The sequence below is a fragment of the Sparus aurata genome, chromosome 4, assembly GCF_900880675.1.
Source record: "Sparus aurata chromosome 4, fSpaAur1.1, whole genome shotgun sequence".
NCBI classification, from domain to species: Eukaryota; Metazoa; Chordata; class Actinopteri; order Spariformes; family Sparidae; genus Sparus; species Sparus aurata.
The window spans coordinates 21,789,391-21,810,788 of NC_044190.1; the positions used below are offsets into that span (position 1 = coordinate 21,789,391).

The 21,398-nt window shown below is 41.0% G+C and overlaps 1 protein-coding gene across 2 annotated transcripts in view; it reads left to right on the forward strand.

Moving 5' to 3' along the window:
* Positions 1–21,398, forward strand: part of acsf3 (acyl-CoA synthetase family member 3) — a 38,807-nt gene that overhangs the window by 7,335 nt on the left and 10,074 nt on the right. For both annotated transcript variants that reach the window (XM_030415365.1, XM_030415364.1), the window contains exons 4-7: positions 2,059–2,213; positions 2,957–3,102; positions 8,806–8,903; positions 9,541–9,667. In XM_030415365.1, the coding sequence (XP_030271225.1) occupies positions 2,059–2,213; positions 2,957–3,102; positions 8,806–8,903; positions 9,541–9,667 (526 nt within the window). The remainder of the gene's footprint in view (positions 1–2,058; positions 2,214–2,956; positions 3,103–8,805; positions 8,904–9,540; positions 9,668–21,398) is intronic.

The following is a 21,398-nucleotide window of genomic DNA, read 5'->3' on the forward strand; positions in this document are numbered from 1 at the left end:
TCCTCAGTTATTTTTAATCACCCCTGTTGTTTCCTTTATCCATCATTAATTCAAGATTCAAATGACAATGTTTAGCATGGTATATATTGTACTGTACTTGCTCAATATGAATATGTTTGCATTGATTGCATTGGGAGCTTATTATGATGCAACGTTCACATTTAGCTGAAATTACTGCTCAGCCAAACTACAGCGTAACAGGGGCGGTGGCATGGCTGTAGACTCTTAATTTGATAGTACATTGAGTTTCAGTACCAGAAAATAAGTCAAATATATCCACTGCACAAAAACGTTTTCTTGATAAAACACAGCCTGAAATTAGCTGATTAAAGGAAATCGATGAAAGAATAAGTACACTGGACGTAGATGTAAGCATCAATGGCAACTTTTGATACCTGAGATACATAAGTGCTACAAACATATTGACATTCAACATCCATTCCTCCTCAGGAAGAATTGGCAGTTGTGTCGGAGGCCCGTGTTGAGTGCAAGGCTGAGCAGCTCATTGAGTTGTTTAGGATGCAGGCCATGGTTCTGGGTTCTCACCACATCCTGTCCCCTAGGTGGAGGCCAGCTCTTTGACGGACATAAATTGCCTTCCTCTCCCCACCAGACTGGACTTGGTGGAAGCGCTCGACTGCACTTGATAGACACCACCCAGAATGGTCGGGGCACACTCAGTTAATAATCCTCCTCTCAAAGTTTGATTCTGTATGTGCACAGGTGAACTGTGAACGCCAACAATTATTCAGCTTGTAATGATATTGTGAGAAACAGGGATTGGGTACCAATATGACCGTTGACTAGTCTTAATCATCTTAGCTTTATTCATCTATATATTTCGGTTTGTTTATCTGAGGCAGAGGAGGTCAGAGGAGCAGCTGGTAGATAATAGATTAAGTGAGACTAAGATGAGGTGACTCAAAGGAGAAGTGGAAGGAAGAGTTTAGAAATTGTTGGCACATTAAGAAGGATGTGTTGGTAGTGCAGGTGAGAGGGATGATGGTAAAGACTGCATCTCTCTGTGTGTGATTATGTGTCTAGGTGTGTGTGTGAGAGAAAGAGAGAGAGACTGCAGAGGCAGCGAAGCAGGAAATTACGAAACGGAGAGAGGAAGGTAAGTGAATGTGAGATAGGGAGCGAGGGGAGGGGGGGTAGAAAGAAAGATGAAGGGAAGATGTCGGGTCAGAGATGAAAGTGGAGAATGAAAAAGAAGCACTTGGGGAATGAAGGTAGAATGTGGGATGAAGAAGAAGTGAGGATAAGTAGACTGAGAGGGGAGCGGGAGGGGAGACAGCTGGGGAGGAGCTGTTGTCTCCCAGGGGGGGAGATGGGACTTAGAGAAGCTGTCGTTCACCTTCACTTAATTCATGCTGTCGTCCCATCCTCCCATCGTCTACTGCGAGTGTACCCAGACTGTCTGTGTGTGTGTGTGTGTGAGGGATGAGGTGGAGTATGTAGGGTGGGGTGTGTAAAATGGCTTTGTCCTTGAACAAGTGAGTTTATGTGATATTTGAATAGTATTTTTATGCGTGCATTTAGTTCACGATGTATGTTTATGTCCGTTAACGTCCTTTGTATGTGTGTGTATTTAAAGCGCTACGCTTGATGCAGCGGTGGACATGAGCGGCTCCTTCTGCAACAGTCAAAAAGCACATTTGTCAAAAGTAGCCATGCGGAAGGCCTTTTAACTGCCCAGCATGCCGGCTCTGCCCTACAGCGGTCTGCTGTTTTCTTCCCCCTGACCTTTACAAATTTCGACTTTTCTTTCTTGTCTTTTTTTGGCATGGTGTTGACAGGGTTTTATATGAGTCTGCTGTCTGGACCTTACTCTGCCATTTACATCAGAGAAAAGAAAAAAATGTCACTTGCACATGCACTAATGGAATGAATCTGGATGTAATAATTTAGTTTGCATGGCCCCTTTTCCTTATCTCTCTCTCTTTCCCTCCCTTCCTTCCTCTTCAGTTATATGTTGTTTATCTCTCTTTTTAAGTGTATCTCTCTCTCTCTGTCTCTCTCTCTCTCTGTCTCTCTCTCTCTCTCTCTGTGTCCCAGGTGTGGCAGATGCTGTTGAACTCCAAGGCTCCTGTGGTTAACGTGTTCATGGCCGTGCCAACTATCTACTCTAAGCTGATCCAGTACTATGATCAGCACTTCACACAACCTCATGTCAAGGACTTTGTCAAAGCAGTGTGCAAAGAGAGGATCAGGTACTCACTGTGCGATCAATGACGGACATCTTTCTCAGGGGTAGATGTATTTGCAGATAACATGTTTCTTTGTGTGTGTGTGTGTGCGTGTGTGTGTGTGTGCGTGCGTGCGTGCGTGCATGTGCCCATATTACAGGAAAATGTGTAATAAATACAATAAAAACATAACAAAGTTGATTCCAAAAAGACTGCCAATTGATGGTGAAATGAGTATTATTAAACTAACTGAACACTGATGGGAGATCGGAGCAACTTGTTGGACAGAGCTCTCATCACTATAATCAAAACACAGAATAAGGGATTATCTTTTGAAACAATGGTAATCATCACCCTGGCAGAAGTGCAGAGGGAAGAAGGAGCAATAAAGCTGGTCCACAGGCCTTTGTTGGCCCAACATCTTACACATTACTACTCTCTGATATTTTTGGTATAGTTTTGCTCTTTTTTAACAGATCCACGTATGAGCACTATATTACAGTTTTGTAATCGTTAACGAAACATTTGCATTGTAAAATTGACCCAACAGTCCAAAACCCAAACAGTTTACATTTACTATCATTATTGGCAAAGTTTATTCATTTATTAATCTGCTATAGTTGCAGCTCTAATTACATGTGACTGTCTAACAACACAAATAGTAAGAACTCTGAACCTCAGAGATGATAGACTTGAAATTGACATGTTTCTCAAAGTTTCTATGGCATAGTAGAGTGTTTCCCTCACATCCGTCCCTCTCCCTCCAGGCTGATGGTTTCGGGCTCGGCTGCTCTCCCTCTTCCCACGCTGCAGCGCTGGGAGGAGATTACAGGACACACACTGCTGGAACGTTATGGCATGACCGAGATCGGCATGGCACTGTCCAACCCTCTCCACGGCCCACGCATCCCAGGTACTCAAGTTTGACTGACTGGATACACTTACACAACCACCCACACACACACACTCAGACTTTTACTCAATATGGACATACACACATATATATATATAGGAGGAAACAAATTCAAGTTGGATAAAGTGACTGTTTCAGAGAAGTTTATTCTTATACTTTGTATACTTCTTAAACACTTACAGCAGTAAAACAGCTGAAAGTCAAGGTCTTGATCCTCTGCCAAGTGAACGGCGGTGAGGTTACAAGCCAACTGCTTGATCAACCGCAGGAAACCAAGCTAGAACAGAAAAACATTTTAAAGACAGGTTCGACATCTGATAATCAGCAGCTACTCAAACTTAAAAACCCTTTAATTACAAAAGCATTGACTGTATAAAATATGGACATAGCCAATGTGGAAGTGCCTTAAACCTGCATTCTATCTAATGGCCAGCAAGGGCACAGCAGTAAAGCACTGTAGAATGTGGATGTTGTTCACATCTAAATTTTCGGCTGAGATTTGTTATCAGAGGCTTTCCGTTAAAGAAACTAGTGCCGTGCCCGTAAGAAAAATGTATTCCTATAAAAAAGTGGGAGGTTAAGAAGCTTTTTCATGGATGGCCAAATGAGGCTGTGTTTGAAGGTGAGACGTCAGGGATATTTAGGTTTGTTGTGAAATCCGATATTCCAGGGTATAATTGGCTGTTTTTGACTATTTTTGATTTTGCCATTATATTTCACCTTAAAAATTATTTACTTGGTGTCATTATTTTCAGCACAACCTCACATGTGTGACTGTACAGTTATTTTTTTATTTTGACATACTGTATTAACACAATGGACCTAAAATCACAAAAAAAAAACCATAAAATCCGAGTAGAAAAAGTTTTTACCATTTTTACTTGTAATGCAAATATAAATTGTTGTTTGCAAAATTTGTGCATACATTTTAAACATTTATGAAGTTATATGTAACTATTTACATTTAAATGCAGGCAATGCTCAGGTCTGCCTGTGCTCCTTCCAGCTGAATGAAGAGCTGCACTGCCTGCTCCACATTCAGCATCTTCTCATTGTTCTGACTCATTAAACAAAAAACCGACTCCACTACACACTAAACACACTACACCAAACACTACATAACACACTAACTACACACTCCAAACACGCTAAATGTCACAAATCTCTCAACTCTCAAAATCGCTGTCTATACACCGACCGTCATTCGGCCTGTCAATCATCCACCTAGGTCCCTCCCACAACTTCCTGTTCCTCAACAACCAAACTTGGTTGACAAAAGCCAGTTTTTACCGTTTCTTCCTGCACCAGACACAAAGCAAACGTGACGGCAATGTTCGCGAAAAAGTGTGGCGGACATTATTTACCCTAGGACCGGTTTTGGACGTGCCGATGCTTCCGGTCCGTCACCTCGTGATGTGGGTCGTGTAGCTAGCGGCTAGCAGCTAGCTGCGGTCCGGACTCGGTCCGGACGCGGTCCGGACTCGTTTAATCTCATTAATCCACAACAGTCAGTTTAGATGCACAGAACAGAACGGGACCGAACCGCCGGCAAAATCCCGGTCCAGCTCGCGCCGCTGCAGGTATCAATCCGCTTGTTTCTTCAGGTATGTCGTGGGCTTGAGCTCTGCAGTGATTGGCTCTGGTGCGCACGTGGCCACGGTGTGCAGTGATTGGCTCTGGTGCGCACGTGACTGTGGTGGCTCCGGTGGACAATGCTCGGTGGAATTTGAAAGGCATTTATGAAATAATTTAGTCACGGTATCATTGCAGTCCAAGCAAATGCTTAGATGCACACCACTGTACCACGCAGCAGCCATGTTGAAAGTCTCAGGTCAGTGTGATCCTGATCCGCAGATATATTTGACTAACAGAAACACACACACACAGACAGACAGAGATTCCGTGCTTTTATAGAAAGATAACTTAGGTGTTACCTCTTTTGTCAGTTGTTGCTGTGTAGTAATTAAACTTTACATGTAACTGGCATTGTTCTTCAGAATTTTGAGGCTGATGATTATCAATCAACAAACTTGCAATCAGCGATTTCTTCCACTTCAATCACATGCAATATATTTTTATTTAATGTCCAGGATTCATGGCCTGGGAGTATGATTCTAGACGGAGCTTGAGGTTTTCATGGAGATTAATTTAAATGAAAATTGCTTCCTGGAGCAGAGGAATGGGGTTTTTGATTTCCCCTCTTTCGTGAAGTTGAATCTTATTGTAAAGCAGCTGATGATGGGACATCACAAGTGTGGTTTTGCTGATTTGTTGGTGAAATGTTGCTATGTGTCACTAACAACAGGACCAAATTTGATTAAAAGCCTCTAGACAGCTAGATCTTCTAGAAAGTGTATTATCAACTCAGATAGTGTTTTTCAACACAATTTTGATGACTGTATTTCAATATTTAGTGGATTCTAATGAACATGTTTCTTGGCCCAGGTTTACAAATGGGATGACATGCAGTAAAAACAGCTTGGTATATTCAGTCTGGATTACTCTGCACTTTTGACCAAAGAAAGCAAACTTTCCCCTTCCATATTGTCCACCTCCCTCACCCGTTTGATTCAGCCCTTTGGCTTCACATGTGGAGTTTCAATAGTAGGCAGTTTTCTCTGGTGTGATGTCAGATAAAACCCCATGATCCCAACTACACCTCCCTCACACATGCACAAACAAAGGCAGGGTCTGAAAATGAGGTCAGACAAGCGGTGGTTGCTTTCCTCTACTGTCTTCTCCTGTCCTCCCCCCTTCCTCTCTCTCCCCACCTTCTCCTTCCCCTCCTGTTCCCCAGCCAACTCTTCCTCTTTACAGGTAGAGCTAATTAGCTTGCAAGTGGATTGAGTAATCCTCTGTCTGGCTGTTTTGTTGGGGTATTGTTTTGTTTGTTTGTCAGGTAATGTTTGGCATAAACTGAGCAGGCCGTGTTTGATTCCTCTCCAATGATTTTTAAGAATGGCTTCAAGAGGTCTATTGATGTTTCCACTGCAGCACAGACACTTTTTTGAAAGATGTGTGTTTGCGTGCATGTGTATGTATGTGCGTGTGTAAGTGTGTGTGGAGGGGTGAGTGTGTGTGGGCATGAGCTTGTGCCTGTTGAGTCAGTGTGTTCCTGTCTTGTCTTTAAGTAGGTTAAAATGAATCAATAGCTACTATAGGAAACACTCTCAGCTGAGTAGAGGTGTGCAGTCTCTCTCTTCTTCTCTTTCACAAACACTCCACCAAAGAAGACACCACAGCTTATAATACACCTATTGACAGCAATGTTATTTCATATAAATAATATTAAATATATTTAGGACATCTAATTGGCCCGATTTTGTTGTATAGCACACAGTTTTGGAGCATTCCTGATTAACAGCAATGTGTCTTTCTAGGTCATATTGTCCTTTTTAAAGATGTAAATATGTATGATTTGTTCAACCTAGTTTTTATCTATCTCATTATTATCTCACTCTGCTATCCCTTCCATCTCTGCGATTTGTCTTCTACTTTTCAGGTTCTTTTTTTTTTAATTTTCACCAGAAATAAAAAATGAAAGGTGAGAGAGATTCCCTGAATTACACTTTAAATGGATTTTGGAGACTTTGTCATTGAAGGAGAGGACATTTTGTCGATGGCAATTTTTTCCTTGATATGGTGAAGAACCCGAGGAAGATTACCTGTTCTACACCTTCTCACTCCAGTCAGAAGAAAAGAGAACACGAGGCTGAGAGACTGACCTTTTTTGTTTGGGTTATTTGATCGCTTATTTAAATTATGTCAATGTTTGATTTGTCTTTATAATGTAAAGCACATTGAGCTTTCTTGACTTGTCATGAATTAGTTCAAACATGACAGCCTTGATCTAAAACAAGGGTTACGTTATTCTAGTGAAGAGCTAGTTTGTACCATGTGTTGTTCAACCGTATCTCAAATTAAACGTTTGTAGTTGTTCTAAATAGTCACACATGAATGTGAAGTGAACAGCCAGCTGTCACAAAGATGTGTAGACACAATATTCTTAAATTATGGGGATAATGGCACATATTCTTGCTGTCTCTCCTGGAAGACATTCAGTGTTGTACTCCGCTGTTCATATGAAAAGTCATGTAACAGATGAAAAAATAGATGAAAAAAGTAGTTCAAACCCTGGCCTCTTGCCAATTGCAGTGAAGCTGGTATGAACGTCAAATTGTCAGTTTTCGCAAAGAAACAGAAAAAGTCAGACACAACCCTTCCGAACCAAGTCGGAAAATATTAAAGGAGGGTGTTTCTGAAGATAATCAACTTTGAGACCATTACATCAGATGAAGCATATAAGTCTCTTTCAGCTGTAGCTGAACCTGATCCACTCTGTCCTCCAAACAGTTCCTCGAATGAAAATAAGACAGCAGAGCCACCTCGTGCTTTACCTCCCAATTAACCTTCTCCACACCCCACCAGCAGTTCAGGACGTAGTGATCATTAAAATCTTGCTAAATTTAACTTGTCAGACCTCTGACTTGAGTTTGTTTGCCATCCTGCTTCTCCACCGACAAACAGTCTAGTTACTTTTTTGGTCAGTTGGTTTTTCCTGTTGGACCAAGTGCAAGTGATGGAGGGTGTGTGATAGACATTGCCCATCAGGACTGGAGTGGATTAGATCAATATGAAGTGAGAGAATCACTCTTTAATCAGGACCTGACCTGCTCTTTATTGGGAGAGCAGTGGTCTGTGAAATGGCATAATAGCCTTAAGGCAGGCACACACACACTCACAGAAAAAGCCACTGAGACCTTCTCTGTGCATCCCCTGTGCACTCTTTGCTATAATTACTTAACTCAGGATGTCACACTTGCACACACAAAAAGATGGAGACTGCAGGTGGTGTCAGTGCATGTGGGAATTTTCATTTTGAACCACGTTTTTAAACACATTTCTTATAAAGAGTTTCACTCAAAACTGACTGCAGCTCACAGTTGAGAACAATTTCTGCATTTTGACAGGTCTTATTGTATTTCATAATTTGTTGGCTCATGAAACATTTTTATGCAACTGTGCTGAAATAAAAAGCCTTGTCAAGCACTCAGCAGTAGTTGACTGGAAGATTGAAATCTACTGTTAAGTCACTGCTTTCTTTTTTCCATCAGAAACGGCGTCAAACAGGTGCAAAAATTTGAGACTGTTATTTCAGTATGACTAACATTGTGTATGTTGGAGTGGGGTGATATTGTGAGCTTTGGGTTGACTAGATGCTGTGGATGCTGCAGATCAGTGTCATTTTAAGAGGACTCTGTCTGACTTATATCAGAATGTATCTGTTCTCACAAGTCTTTGAGAAAATGTCCAATACACAGTTCTCCATTCAGTATTTACTCAACGCTGGAGAAAACAGCTATGTCAGGCCACTGACCCAGAAATCCCCACTACTGTCCAAGTAAGCTGACTGGCAACTGAGACGAATAGCTTTCAGTTTAGTGTTTCACAAGCTCAGCAAACCATTTTGTGACCAGTTATGCCCTGCAGACAGAGGTTAATGACATCTTGGAAGAGAGCACTCCCACAGTAGTAGAAATCCTGCACCAAAGGTTGATTACGATCATTCCATTGGTCATTGCTGATACAAGTGTTCAAGTGTTCTCTTTAAAGTGGAACAAAAATCATTCCATCTTGCTTTCAGCTTACTATATTCCCTTGTACTCATGCTTTTGTGTGTGTTTCTGCTTGATTTACTGACAGGGGCTGTGGGGTTGCCGCTACCGAGTGTGGAAGTCCAGATTGTCATGAATAACAAAACCAACATCGCGATTGTGGAGGGCAATCACAGAGAGACTCGGGTAAACACTGAATTAATAAGTTATAAGACGATTTTTAGGGGCAGCAATTTTAGATTTTAGATTATGAATTGGTGTTGAAGGTGTCCACAGTCTAATGGCGAATCATGGAAATCACATGATTCAACACCCTTACTCCTGTTTCTCAACTTGGCATAACCAAGGTAACCTTCACATAGCTTGTACATTTGCAATGTGAGTTACATTTAGTGGCGTGTCGGATGAGGAGCTTGTGCCGAGAATAAAAAGGAAAAAGATTGAAATTTAGGTTGTGATTGTGAATATATTCTGTTTTGGGGTTTTTGGAGCTTTCAAGAAGTTAATTTTCAAGGAGGAATTTGGTGAATTTCAAACCCTAAACTCTACTGTACAAGCCACAATACAGATAGTGACTGCACATTTTCTAGAAATAAAGATAAAATACAGGTTATTCTCATTTCTTACACATGGAAATACAATATTTTTGCTTTCATAACTCTGCAAATGCAAGCTGGAAAGATTCAGTTCAGCATGTGTTGTCCTGCTGTACATCCATCAGCACCAGTTGGATTGTCATTTTAAGTGTTATTCTGGCTAATTTTAACTGCCCTTAAGTCTTCAAAACTGTCTGTCTTGGTCCCTTACTCTCTGAATAATGCAGGTACGTCCAGGTCTGGAGGGCAAGGAAGGGGAGCTCCTAGTTCGGGGTCCGTCTGTCTTTAAGGAATACTGGAACAAACCTCAAGAGACCCGAGAGTCATTCACTGACGACGGCTGGTTTAAAACAGGTACCCAACCCTCCTCTCCTAGTCTGACCCCCTTTTCTCTTAACTCACACTTGAGCACTGTACACGCACGCATTCACACACATTCCCTTGGAGGGAGTGAATCCTGCCACTAATTGCATCTACATGAGTTGTACTGTCGGAGGGATTCACAGGAGGGGGAAAGATGTCAACAGATTTTTTCGGCTCTGCTGCAGACTTCACTTTCAGGGCTTGATTTTAAACACTTAAAAACCAGGAGACCAGCAAGAAAGCACACACACACAGACACACTCACACACAAATTGTGTGTGCGCATTTTGGGGTACTATGAGGGAGTGATAAATGGACTATGTGTGTTTTGGTGCTGCAGGGCATTTTTCCTCCTAAGTGGTTGTGACTGCTCTGGGTCTTGAGAAACCAAGTATTGCTCTCTCTCACTCTCTCTCTCTCTCTCTCTCTCTTTAGTGTGTGTGTGTGTGTGTGTGTGTGTGTGTGTGTGTGTGTGTGCGCGCGCGCGCATGTGTGTGGCCGCACATAGGGAAGCTGTCATCAGAGGCTTTCTCTCCCTGCAGCACTGCGATTCTCTGCTTTACTCCAAAGCCACCAGTAGACAGACGTTTCGTTGTTTGTGTGTAGAGTGGTGGAGGCTGGGGGAAACAGAAGGGAGGGCAGAACCAATAGGAGCTTTTAATTGTCATGTAGACTACAAGAGATAAGAGCCAGAAGCAAAAAGAGTGAGAAAAGAGCTGGAAGTATTGAGCTTGGAGATGTAGTGGTGGACGGGAGAGAGAGTACGCTACAAAGGGTGGCATGTAAGGCTCCCAAGAGAGTGGGGATGGACAAGGTAGGGACGGGGATCTGGTGATGGTGGAGGCGGGAAAGGGCGGGTGAAAAGAAGCAGGGAAGGAGCGAGTGGTGGAGAGCGAAGCAGGGCGAAGCAGTGGGAGAGCAGGGCAGAGTGTGTTTAATTGGCTTTGCAGGCTGGAAGGACAGAGATCCAGAGCACAGCACGCTGCTGTCACACTCCATTACAGCCACTGGCCACATAATGAGAGCCTGTGCAATCAGCTCCCTACAGACCGATCCCTCGAGCCACACACACACACACACACACACATACACACTGTGGATTACTCTATAGGCAGCTATCAAACTCTTGCCCACCCACCTGCCTGTGTTCCCTGATGCCAACTTAAACACAAACACACACACACAGGCACACATGTATAGAGTTGTGAAGTGGCAGGAGCTCAGTTTATGATTTCTGTAGACAATGTTAGGTGACAGCTGAAGCACTTTAAAAGCTCTCCTCTTGTGGTTACATCATTAGTTCTAAAATATCTGGTACTAAAAGGTCTGTAAAGGGGAACTCCACCAATTCCACCAGCAAACTCTGTTTACAGATCTCAGGGAGTACTACTGCATATGTGGAAAAAGGTTGTATGAAGCTATTTGTGACCCCAGAGTAAGTTGCAGGAAATCTGATAAACTGCCTCATGTAATGAGGCATGATGTCACATCAGTCAGCATCAGTTGGGGCTGAAGATTGCATTTGTGGAGTGGAAAAGAAGTGATCTTAGCAAACCTCTGTAGCCCTCTACATTAACCGCTACCAGAATAGCTTGAACCTCTGAAATAACTGAGGATGAGTTGCATTGTGGGTAATGTGCCAGATCCGTGGAGTACTGTTTAAAGAAGTAAATTACAAATATACAAGATCATTTCAGTAAGAGACACTTAACCACTCATCTGAAAATTCTGTATTTCCACACAAACTGTGTTTTGTAACAAAATGATAATAAATTTCACTCTTTTGAAGAATTCACTGTGAGGTTGTCAGACAGTCCGCAAAGACTCCATGATGTAGCTGTGTCGTGGGCTAAATAGTTAGAGGAGATGCTGTTACGTTTACATTTTTAGCTATCGACTGAAGCAGGCTAGCTTTTTTCCCCTCCCTTCAATCTGTATGCTAAGCTAAGCTAATTGCCTGCCGGCTCTAGCTTAGTTTTTAGCGTACAGACGTGTATTTCCAAAAATACCAAACTGTTCCACTAGCCAATTGTTATATTCTCAGTTAATATTAGATTAACTTGGGGTCTATGGTGCAGCATGTGTTGAGAAAATGTTTGTCACAGCTCTGAGTTACATTTCTGCCTCCCATTCTTAAACTGGTGGCCACAGTGCTGACAGGGTGAGATAAGAAAAGATTAGATATGATAAGTTTAGATAAGATAAGACTTCATTGATCCCTCACCAAGGAAATTCACAAGTCATAAGCAGAGGAAGAACAGAGTTTTGGAAACAAAATACTTGCAACCTCTACCTTATCCCACTTCATAACTCTACATACTTTGGGACACATGCAGCGGATTTATGAAAAGGCACTTGCTTGTGTAGACAGTAAACACCCACAAGTGACTCACATGAACCCTCTTTGTGGATGTCTTGGGGGGGACTTAACCCTCTCCTGAGCTTCCTACCGCTCCTCTCACACTCATACTCTTTTTACCCTCACACCTGCTCGCTGTTTAACACCCCACCTTCCTCTCTGACACTGTCTCATCCTCACACTCCATCTCTGACTTGCTAACACTTGGCTGATCTCTTGTCACCTTCTGACGGAGATTTCTGTATCTCACTTCATCCTCCAGGTTTTGACCTTCAGGTCAGGGAGGGGGAATAACATTTGTTGAGACTGCTTCTGAGGAATCTGACTATGATGTCCATTTGTGGGCTTTTGCAATGAACTGCAAATATTTGACTTGAGTAAAATATGCACAACATCTCATACATCCACCTAACTAAGTGAGGTGTTGAAAACACTTTCCTGACCTGAATTTTGCCGTGAAGCACCAGCTACTTCCAAGCGCCCACCAACGTATTAATTAGCTAGTTGTAAAGGAGTTGCGATGGTGTGGCTGAAACATGAAGGATGAGAAAAATGTTGTCTGATGGTCTTTAGACACACGGCATCTAAGATCTAAGCACACGATGTTAGGTTAAAACAGTAGTAATAGACAGACATTAGATTAAATATACTTAATTACAAAGACAAAAACAGGTCAGAATGGGGAAATGATGTTCAAAATCATGCTATTGATTATATTCTAAGTGATAAACACTCCAGTTTGGATTCCATTAATGTTTTGTATGTATGAGTTTTCTTCCCTATATGTAAATTAACAGCAAGACTGATAGCTTCACTTTTTAAATCCTACCTTTCTGACAAATAATCTATCACATGTACATTTATAATATTATCTATTGAGCTTCAACATAAAGCAGTTCAGTGCTGAAATCGTTCAGATCTTAAAAAATCCTACAAAAAACTGTTGTCATGACGATGTAACCTTTGTTGGGGTCAGTACCAAACAAGCATGTCTTCTTACTTTCTTTCTTACTTTTTCATAATGCTGATGGCATATTAAGACGACATATTGAAAAGAATGCCAGTCAAGGCTCAAACAAAAACGCTAAGGCAAATGTGATGGAAATATGACATTTGCCTTAGTTTCCTGTATTAATTTGAGGAAGGTTATTTTAATTATTGATTGTTTTTTTTTTTTTTACCTATTTGAAATAAGAATGTAAGGGGGGGTCAAGTGCGTGATTAAGATTCTTGTATCCAGACTTCTCAACTGTTCTGAGCGGTAGCAAGGCCTTTGCTAAATCATACACCACTGCATCAGTTATTTCTTTATAACGTTTTGATGTTTTGTTGTATAGCACTGCTGCCGGGTACCTCTCCATGGTGGTCTGTTGCCGCTTGTGTGGTGTTCCACCTGTACCGGCAGATGATGATGGCTGTTGCTGTTTGACGCTGCTGTACTCCAACGGATGAGTCTTGTCAGACTTAAAATATCTGAAATACTGCCAAACTGGTGACGTGAACTTTCCTCTGTTGTACACAATTTCCTCTCGTGCTGTCGCACTCATTTTTTCCTTTCACTCCACGCCGTTCTTTTTGTGAAAGCAGTTATGAGGCACGATGGCGAAACATGAAAGTGCTACTGTGCATGTCATTCAACAGGTTGTTGCTAGTTTACCAAAGAGCAAGTGAGTTTGTTGCCATGTCACCAACCCCGCTTAGCTGGTCCAGGAGAGGTCGAGAGGCTGAAGCACTTCCTTTGCCTACATCCCCCAGAATGCCTTGCGGTTCTGGATCGGGGTTTTTTTTCTAACGGAGTTCAGTGAAATTATCGAACGTTGTATCGAACGTATTTTCTATTGATATTGATCACGTGTCTATCGCGATAGATATCGTTATCGTTTTATTGCCCAGCCCAATCCCTCCACAAAGATATTGTGTTTTTACCCAGTCATTTTATCTCCCCTGAGACTTCAGTTGTTGTTTAAGTCAGATGTTTCATGCATTTCACAGGTTTGTACTCTTTGTAAGTCTCTTTCCATTATCTTTTGATCAGTATATCAACTTTCCCACCTCAGCTTAACTTAAAAATCTTCTTGCAATGCTACAACCTTTTTTCAAATTTCCAACATATCTACTCAGGGTATCCGATGCACAAATTGAGAATGTGCATGGAAACTGGATGATGTAGCAGAGAGATATGTTCCTCCCTGTTATCTTAAGCAGGGTTAAGTCATTTACCTCAGGCTACTACATTCACAACCTAAAAGTAGAACTGTGTAAACATTAAAAAAGAAGGCTTTGAAACGGTTTAAAATCCAACAAAGGTCTTAAAAACTGTTCTGTGTGGCCTAGTGAAAGGTGACATCTGAGAAGGAAAAAAAGCTAATAGGAGACTGACAGGCCAATAGGAGAAGGAGGCAAAGGGAGAGATTGCCAAAGAAAAGTGAAGTGTAAGAAGTGGAGAAGGAGTGTGAGAGTTTGGATCAATAAGTCCTCAGCTGGCGAGAGGTGTCTTCGCCAGTGCAAGCGGGTGCTGTGTAGCATGACTGGCAGCTCTATAGGGAAGCTGTCACCTTCTCCTGAGTGCTCTCTCTTTCCACTCATCTTCACAAACATCTCTGAGCACACTGATCCTCTCTCACCTTTTTTTAACCCTTTTCTTGTGCTCCTGTTGCAGTATGAGTTCAGCTCAATTTGGCAAGTGGGCTGCTGTTTTATTTGTTGCACAATTGCAAATACTATAACGAGTAAAGGAGCAACATAGGTGAAAAAAGGGGTATAACTAGTGATGGTGCACTCTATTTGGGTTTAGTCGACCAAGAGAGCCCAGTGCTCCCCCTGGAATTGATTATGATGTTCTGAAATAAACCATAAATAAATGTATGAATACATAAATTAGTAAGGACTTGTGGGAAGAGAAGGGAGCTTGAGCATTAGCAATTTTCAAATTTTGCGTTTCAGTGATGAATAATTGAACCTTAGTCGAGGCAGGCAGTGTGGAGGAAGCTGTGTTTGGGGGCTGACGATTAACCCTGTCTTATCTGATGGTTAATTATTTAATTAATTGGAAGGGACTCAGACTCCTGGGCATAAAAGTTAACAAGGGTGTTAAATCTTTGTCTTTTTACCTCAGTGTCACACTCTTAATGGCGTATTCCCTGCAGAATCTACCTGCGTGAGGCAACTGAATCTTGTAAGAGCAAGAATTAACAATAAGTGTGGCAAAATAGGTTTTGGTGACATGTTTTGACATTTTGTTGCTGCAACATTTGACTGTATAAAATATGGGCAGAACTTTTAGATCAGACACCAAAGGCTAATGCAGCAGTGCCTGGAAACCTTTTTAATCGCCAACATGTGGCGACTCCACTGGTTTCAAAAAGACCTCTGATTATATGTAAGCTTATGTGAAAAAAGACCCAGCATGATATTCATATTGTAAATTATGCTCCCTTTTGGATAAAAATTGCCCATACAGCAGGCTACGCCTCAGGATGTCCTCATGTTCTCCGTCAGATCAATCAGGACAGAGCCCCACCCTCTTGTCCAAATATGGTCACTGCTGGCTCCAAAAAACCAAGAAGGCAATGGCAATAATGCCAAACTGAGTATTTCAAAATGGTAGTCCACCAACCAATGGGTGGTTTTACATATGGTTGTAAAAACATTTTCTTTTTATTTTAAGATGCTCCTGCCAGGTTGATGATAAAACATGTTTCAAGCTTATTGTATATTGCTGCAGAGGTTTGTTTTTAAGCATTTCGTCCTTATTCCTCTTTTCATTTGACAAAGCTTGAATGTTAAAACTGAGGCCCACATGATATATTGATTGGCAGGTGTTGGCCAATCACAGATACATTGGAATCAGCATATTTGTTGAACAATATGTGCCGATAGGGAAACTTTGTTTTAGGGATTATGATGCAGAAAAAGTTGATCGTAGAAATTAGATCCAGATAGATCCCGACAAAGTTAACTGTTGCAGTTCACTGGTGTGATAAACTGTAAAAAATCCTGCCTCCATTACAAGTGTTTGATAACCACATTTGCAGGATCATTGCAACAAATGTGTGTGTATCGGGCGATATATAACAATGTCAGAATTAGTTTATTCCTGATATCAAAGATCCGAGTCTGGCTCTAGTTAAAACAAATTTGATTGAGATTGTGTGTATGCCTTTTGAAAAAGCTTGAGTGTCTGACTGTGGCTGCTCGTTGGAGACTTGGCGAGATCTAACCCCGGCTGTAAAGGTGAGCTTGAGGTCTGCAGGGTAAGTTCTCTTCACAGACAGACAGACAGACAGAAGTGTGGCTCATATCCTGCAGAGCCATCACTAGTCATTTGTGCATTGCTCTATCGCTCCCAGCTGCGCTCTCCTCTCCACTGCCTCCATCCCTCTATGTGTTCCCAATGTCATATTTCACCCCGAGTCACATTGTGTCCTCCCAACTCCAATGTCAGAGCTCCCTCTGGGATCCACCAACACCCCACCCCTCCTGGCACTTTGTTTCAAACCAACCAACCCTGTAACTCACAGCCAAGGTGTCAGCACACGGTACTCCCGGTCTTATTACCACCAGTTGCAGGTAAAATTTGTAAAATGTTGCATCATGTGAGCTACTAAACTCCAGGAGTTTATAGCAAACTGTTGAAGCAGCTGCCATTTTTTTCTTAGAGAGTGGAAACGTTATATAAGATATCTTTTCTGGTCAAAAACAAAGACATGGAAAACTTGGAAATCAAAAGGGCAAAAGCAAAACTGTCCTGAGTTCCAAATCCGGTTTGTTCTGTATTCAGGCTTTACAGTAGACTGCTGTCTGTGTGTCTGGGTTGACTATCAGATTTGTGTGATTCAGTGCAGAGAAGGTGCATGTAAACTGCAGTTAAGTAGTTTGCTTGATGAACATGGCAGATCTGAGACAGACATCAATCCTCAAGTTCAGCTTGTTATCTGCTGGTGGAGAGGCAACCCAGCGAGGAATATAATCAGTAACATTAACATAAAGCAATTCAAGCTTCTTTAATTGCATTATATTAAACAAATTAGATCACTCATCCAAGTGCAAAGTGCTTTCTTGTACGATATTAATTACTAAAAAAAGGAGCTGTGACAAAAGTTAAGGATGATAAATAATGTCAGAGCTGAGATTTCACTGCTTGGCTGTCTGTTATTTATCCTCATTAACTCTTCCATCTAGTCACCAGGGCTTTAATGTGGAACATTAATATTCATATATGCTAAGTGTTTACAGTCACTCTGAGAAGAGGCACGACTCACTTTTAGACCTCTCTCATCTTTGTTCAGATATCAGGCTCTCCTCTCCACTATGATAGAGGGCACTCAGCTTTAACCTGCAGTGTGAGAGTTCAGGTTTATGTGGAATGTGGTGAAAGAATGTGACTCTGCTCATACTCGCAGTGGAGAAGCATCTCCTCGTCAAGCTTACTTAAAACACATCACCGATGCTCGTGCAGATACACTGATAAACAGTGTTGGGAATAACAGCGTTACAATAAACGGCGTTACTTTTTTTCAGTAACGGGTAATCTAACTAATTACTATTTCCACCGTTACAACGACGTTACCGTTACCGACTATTAAATGTGGCGCTTTACAAACTGAAGCTGCTCATTGAAGCTGTTGTCATCCGACTCGGCTCTCAGCCACCGGAGCTGCAAAACTGTTTTATTTTATTATTTTTTTAGCTTGGCGAGGGAGGATGGAGGGGCGGGACAACCGCATAGGTGATGGTGATTGGCTCTCTAAGGTAGAGTGAGAGTTCGTAAGCCAATCAGAGGCAGTGTTCAGTTTACACACAAACCACACAGACACACAGCAGCCTCGCACACACAAACTAGCAGAGGTGAGCTGCAGCAATGGCGAGTCCGGAGGGAAAGTTGGCGTTTTCAAAGTGGAAGTACAGACACTAGTTTAATCTCTTTTGTCTACGTCCGTTGTAAGCAACTCTAATCTAATGAATCATCTCTCAACGGCACACACTTCTACAAAACTAGTGGCCAAAAACACCGTTGTTGACACTGTTGATGATGACAGCAGGCCAGGTGTGGCTAACGTGAGCTCCGCTAACAAAGAAGGACACGGAGCTGTCCAAGTAGCTACAGCTGGCTTTTTCTGCTCCAGCTTCACAAAAACTTGTGACACAGACTGAACTGAATGCAGTGATAGGCAAGTATGTTGTTGAGAACATGCTCCTGTTATCAACAGCTGACTCAGTATCCTCAGAGCACTCACTGGCAAAAATATCGGGGAGAACAGGTGTCGGTCCGCCATGCAGGAAGACATTTTCTAAATACATGGATGCCGAGTAGCTAAAACGAATGCCGAGCTCAAAAGGGGGAATAATTAAAAGTAACGCAATAGTTACTTTTCCTGGTAACTAGTTACTTTTGTAGTGGAGTAATTCCATTACTAACTCAGTTACTTTTTGAAAGAAGTAACTAGTAACTAATTACTTTTTTAAAGTAACATGCCCAACACTGCTGATAAACAATACTCAAAACAAATTTGAAAATATTCAAAGGGATTTAAAACGTTTCTACAACCTTGATGTCTGCACTGTTAAAAATATACTGTAAAATTTAAAGGAACTTGCTGGCAGCAATAAACTAGTGGGGTGCTGTAATATATTCAACAGTATGCTCATTGTAAATTTAATCACAATACCTATAAAATACTGTAATCATCATGACAGTAGAGTTCTGTATTTTTTTATTACAGGAAATATTGGATTGTAAATTAATGACCATAAATAATTACACACTATGAAATTAAGTCAGAAACATTTCATTTGTTGTATCCCTTTATTTAACTTGAAAATGTTTTTACATTTCAATTCTTAGATTTGACAGTCACATGCATGCTTAATAGGTAATTAAGGATCCTACATATTTACAGAGCATTTTTCTAAAGTAGAAACAAACAAAAAGAGGGCTTTATGTCACATTTTTTTTTAAAGGTGTATGTAAGAATTTAGAGTATAGGTGCTATACCTGGGCCAGGGCTAGCAGGTTAGCATGCTAACTTCAGTTGAGATCTTTTCAATGTAATACTTCACATCTGTTGATAATTTTTGTTCATTTTTGAATGTTTAAATTCCTACACATTGCAACTTTATAAATATATGTTTTCTTCTCTCTTCCCACTCGTTCCCCCACTTTGGGCAGCCCTGTACTAGTCTGTAACCATGCACACATGACAAAAAGTTCACAAGTCTGTTGTTGATTGAAACTAAATGCACAAGTATCTATTGTTACGTAAGAAACACTTGTGTATTTCGATTACATAACAGTAATCTTATTGCTATTTGTTCGATATTGAGGTAATCGAACAGTAACGGAAAGTAATCAGGGTACATTACTTAATAATATTGTGATACTTGCACTACGGTATTGAATACATTTTTTAACAGGTAATAATTAGCTGAATCGGAATACGGTTTAATGTAACCCTCCCAACCCTGGTCACATGTATCCTAGTAACATTGATTTAATCTGAAAAAGCACAAAAACACTTAGAGTCTCAATATTCAGAAGATAAGAAATCAATGAGAAAACTGATGTTTTGGCAATGCTAAAAACATTAAAACATATTGAATGTTTAACGTTCTACAAAGAGTAAAACATTAAATATATTGTATTTTTTCAACTGAGTATATGTTAAAAATGAATGGCAAATTATCACGTTCTGTTTGTTTTATGCAGCGTCTCAAATTTCATAGAATCCGTGTGGTATTTCATTGTATAATGATGGGTATCAAAGACATGCAGGCTTGTTTTTAGGAGAGATGTGAATCTTTATAAAATGTCTTTTTAATTTTAACCGCCCACTTGAGTGTCTGAAGCTGTTTTTTTTAGCTACACTTTACCCATGGATGAGTTTGCAGTCTGAGTTGGAGTCAAAAGCAGAGTGAGAAAAATAATGTGAGTGTGGACATGTTTTTATTTTATCACTCAAAGTGCACTTTACAGGAGGCTACATGTCAGACACATCTCCAGGGTTGAGTGGAGGGGGTACACAAAAAAAAAGTACATGGTACTTAGGTCAAGGTCAGACTCAAATCACATTCAATTATAAACACTCACATAACGGTTATTTCAGAAACAGCAGAAATCTGTTATGGGGTCAGAATGTCCAGACAAATTAATGGATGACTTCTGTCACCTCCACAGAAACTGTTTTTGTGCATTTTGAGTTGCCTCTCTGCCTCCCCGACACCTCTAGCTGTAATGCTCGTGGCAGACAGGCTGAAGTGTTTTTGTGATGTTGGCCTTTGTCATATGTCACTATGCCCTTTTCTTTCACACATTTCTTTGTCTAAGCAAAGCAACATGTCTAGACTGTGTGTGTGTGTTTGTCTGTGTCTGTGTTATTTTGAATAGTAGTGTGGAGCGAGGGCTCATGTGTGCACACAATCAGACATAAATTGAAAACGCCGGGCATTTATGACATCAATTAATGATTTGGGGTTGGCATTGAAAATACAGCTACTTCTGAATCTTGTCAAATCATAGTACCTATTTTTCTGAGGTAACATCAATGGCACCATTACTGTGGAGCCCACGTGCTGCTCTGAGAGTTTGTTGAGTGGGTACTCAGGGAGAGAGGCAAACAGTTGGTTTGATGGATAAAGAGCCCACAGCTTGGTTCAGCCGGGAGGGACTCACCTGCCTTGTCTGGGATAAATGTAAGCTCCAACCTGAGTGCATCACATGTAGCAACAGACACTGCATGATCAAAATGGTGTTAAACATAATGGCATGTGTTTTATTTTTTATTTGTTTTTTGTGTGTGGGGGGGGCTTATCACATTACATATTACCTTTCTATTACCAGTGAGGGTTGCAGCAATATTCCAGTTTCAAGTCAAGATCGACCATGCTATGAAATAAAATGTAAACATAAAAAAAACAAACAAACGAAAAACATTTAATCCACTAGATCTGGATTTTAGATTTTGGGTGTTAGGATATCAGACTTTCACTACATGATGGCCAAACAAATTCACACCAATGTTATTGTTGCAATATCTATAGAAATTTGAAAAAAAAACTTAAACAAGTTAAATATGCCTCATCTTTTTCGTCAAGGTCCATGCGTAACACACATTAATGAATGAAAAGGACAAAAAACGTTTCATGGGAATCTGTTCAGTCATTTCTGTGTAATCCTGCTGACAAACCAGCCAACCAAAAAACAAATGCTCATAGGTAAAAGCATAACCTCCTCTGCAAAGTAGTAATTGTGTAACACTGTGATATTTTTGGTTTTAAGGTATACAAGTGTACAGGAACTGATGGTTATCGTACCCTTATTATCTAAATTCCACTGCATTAATATTATTATGAATATATTGATACATT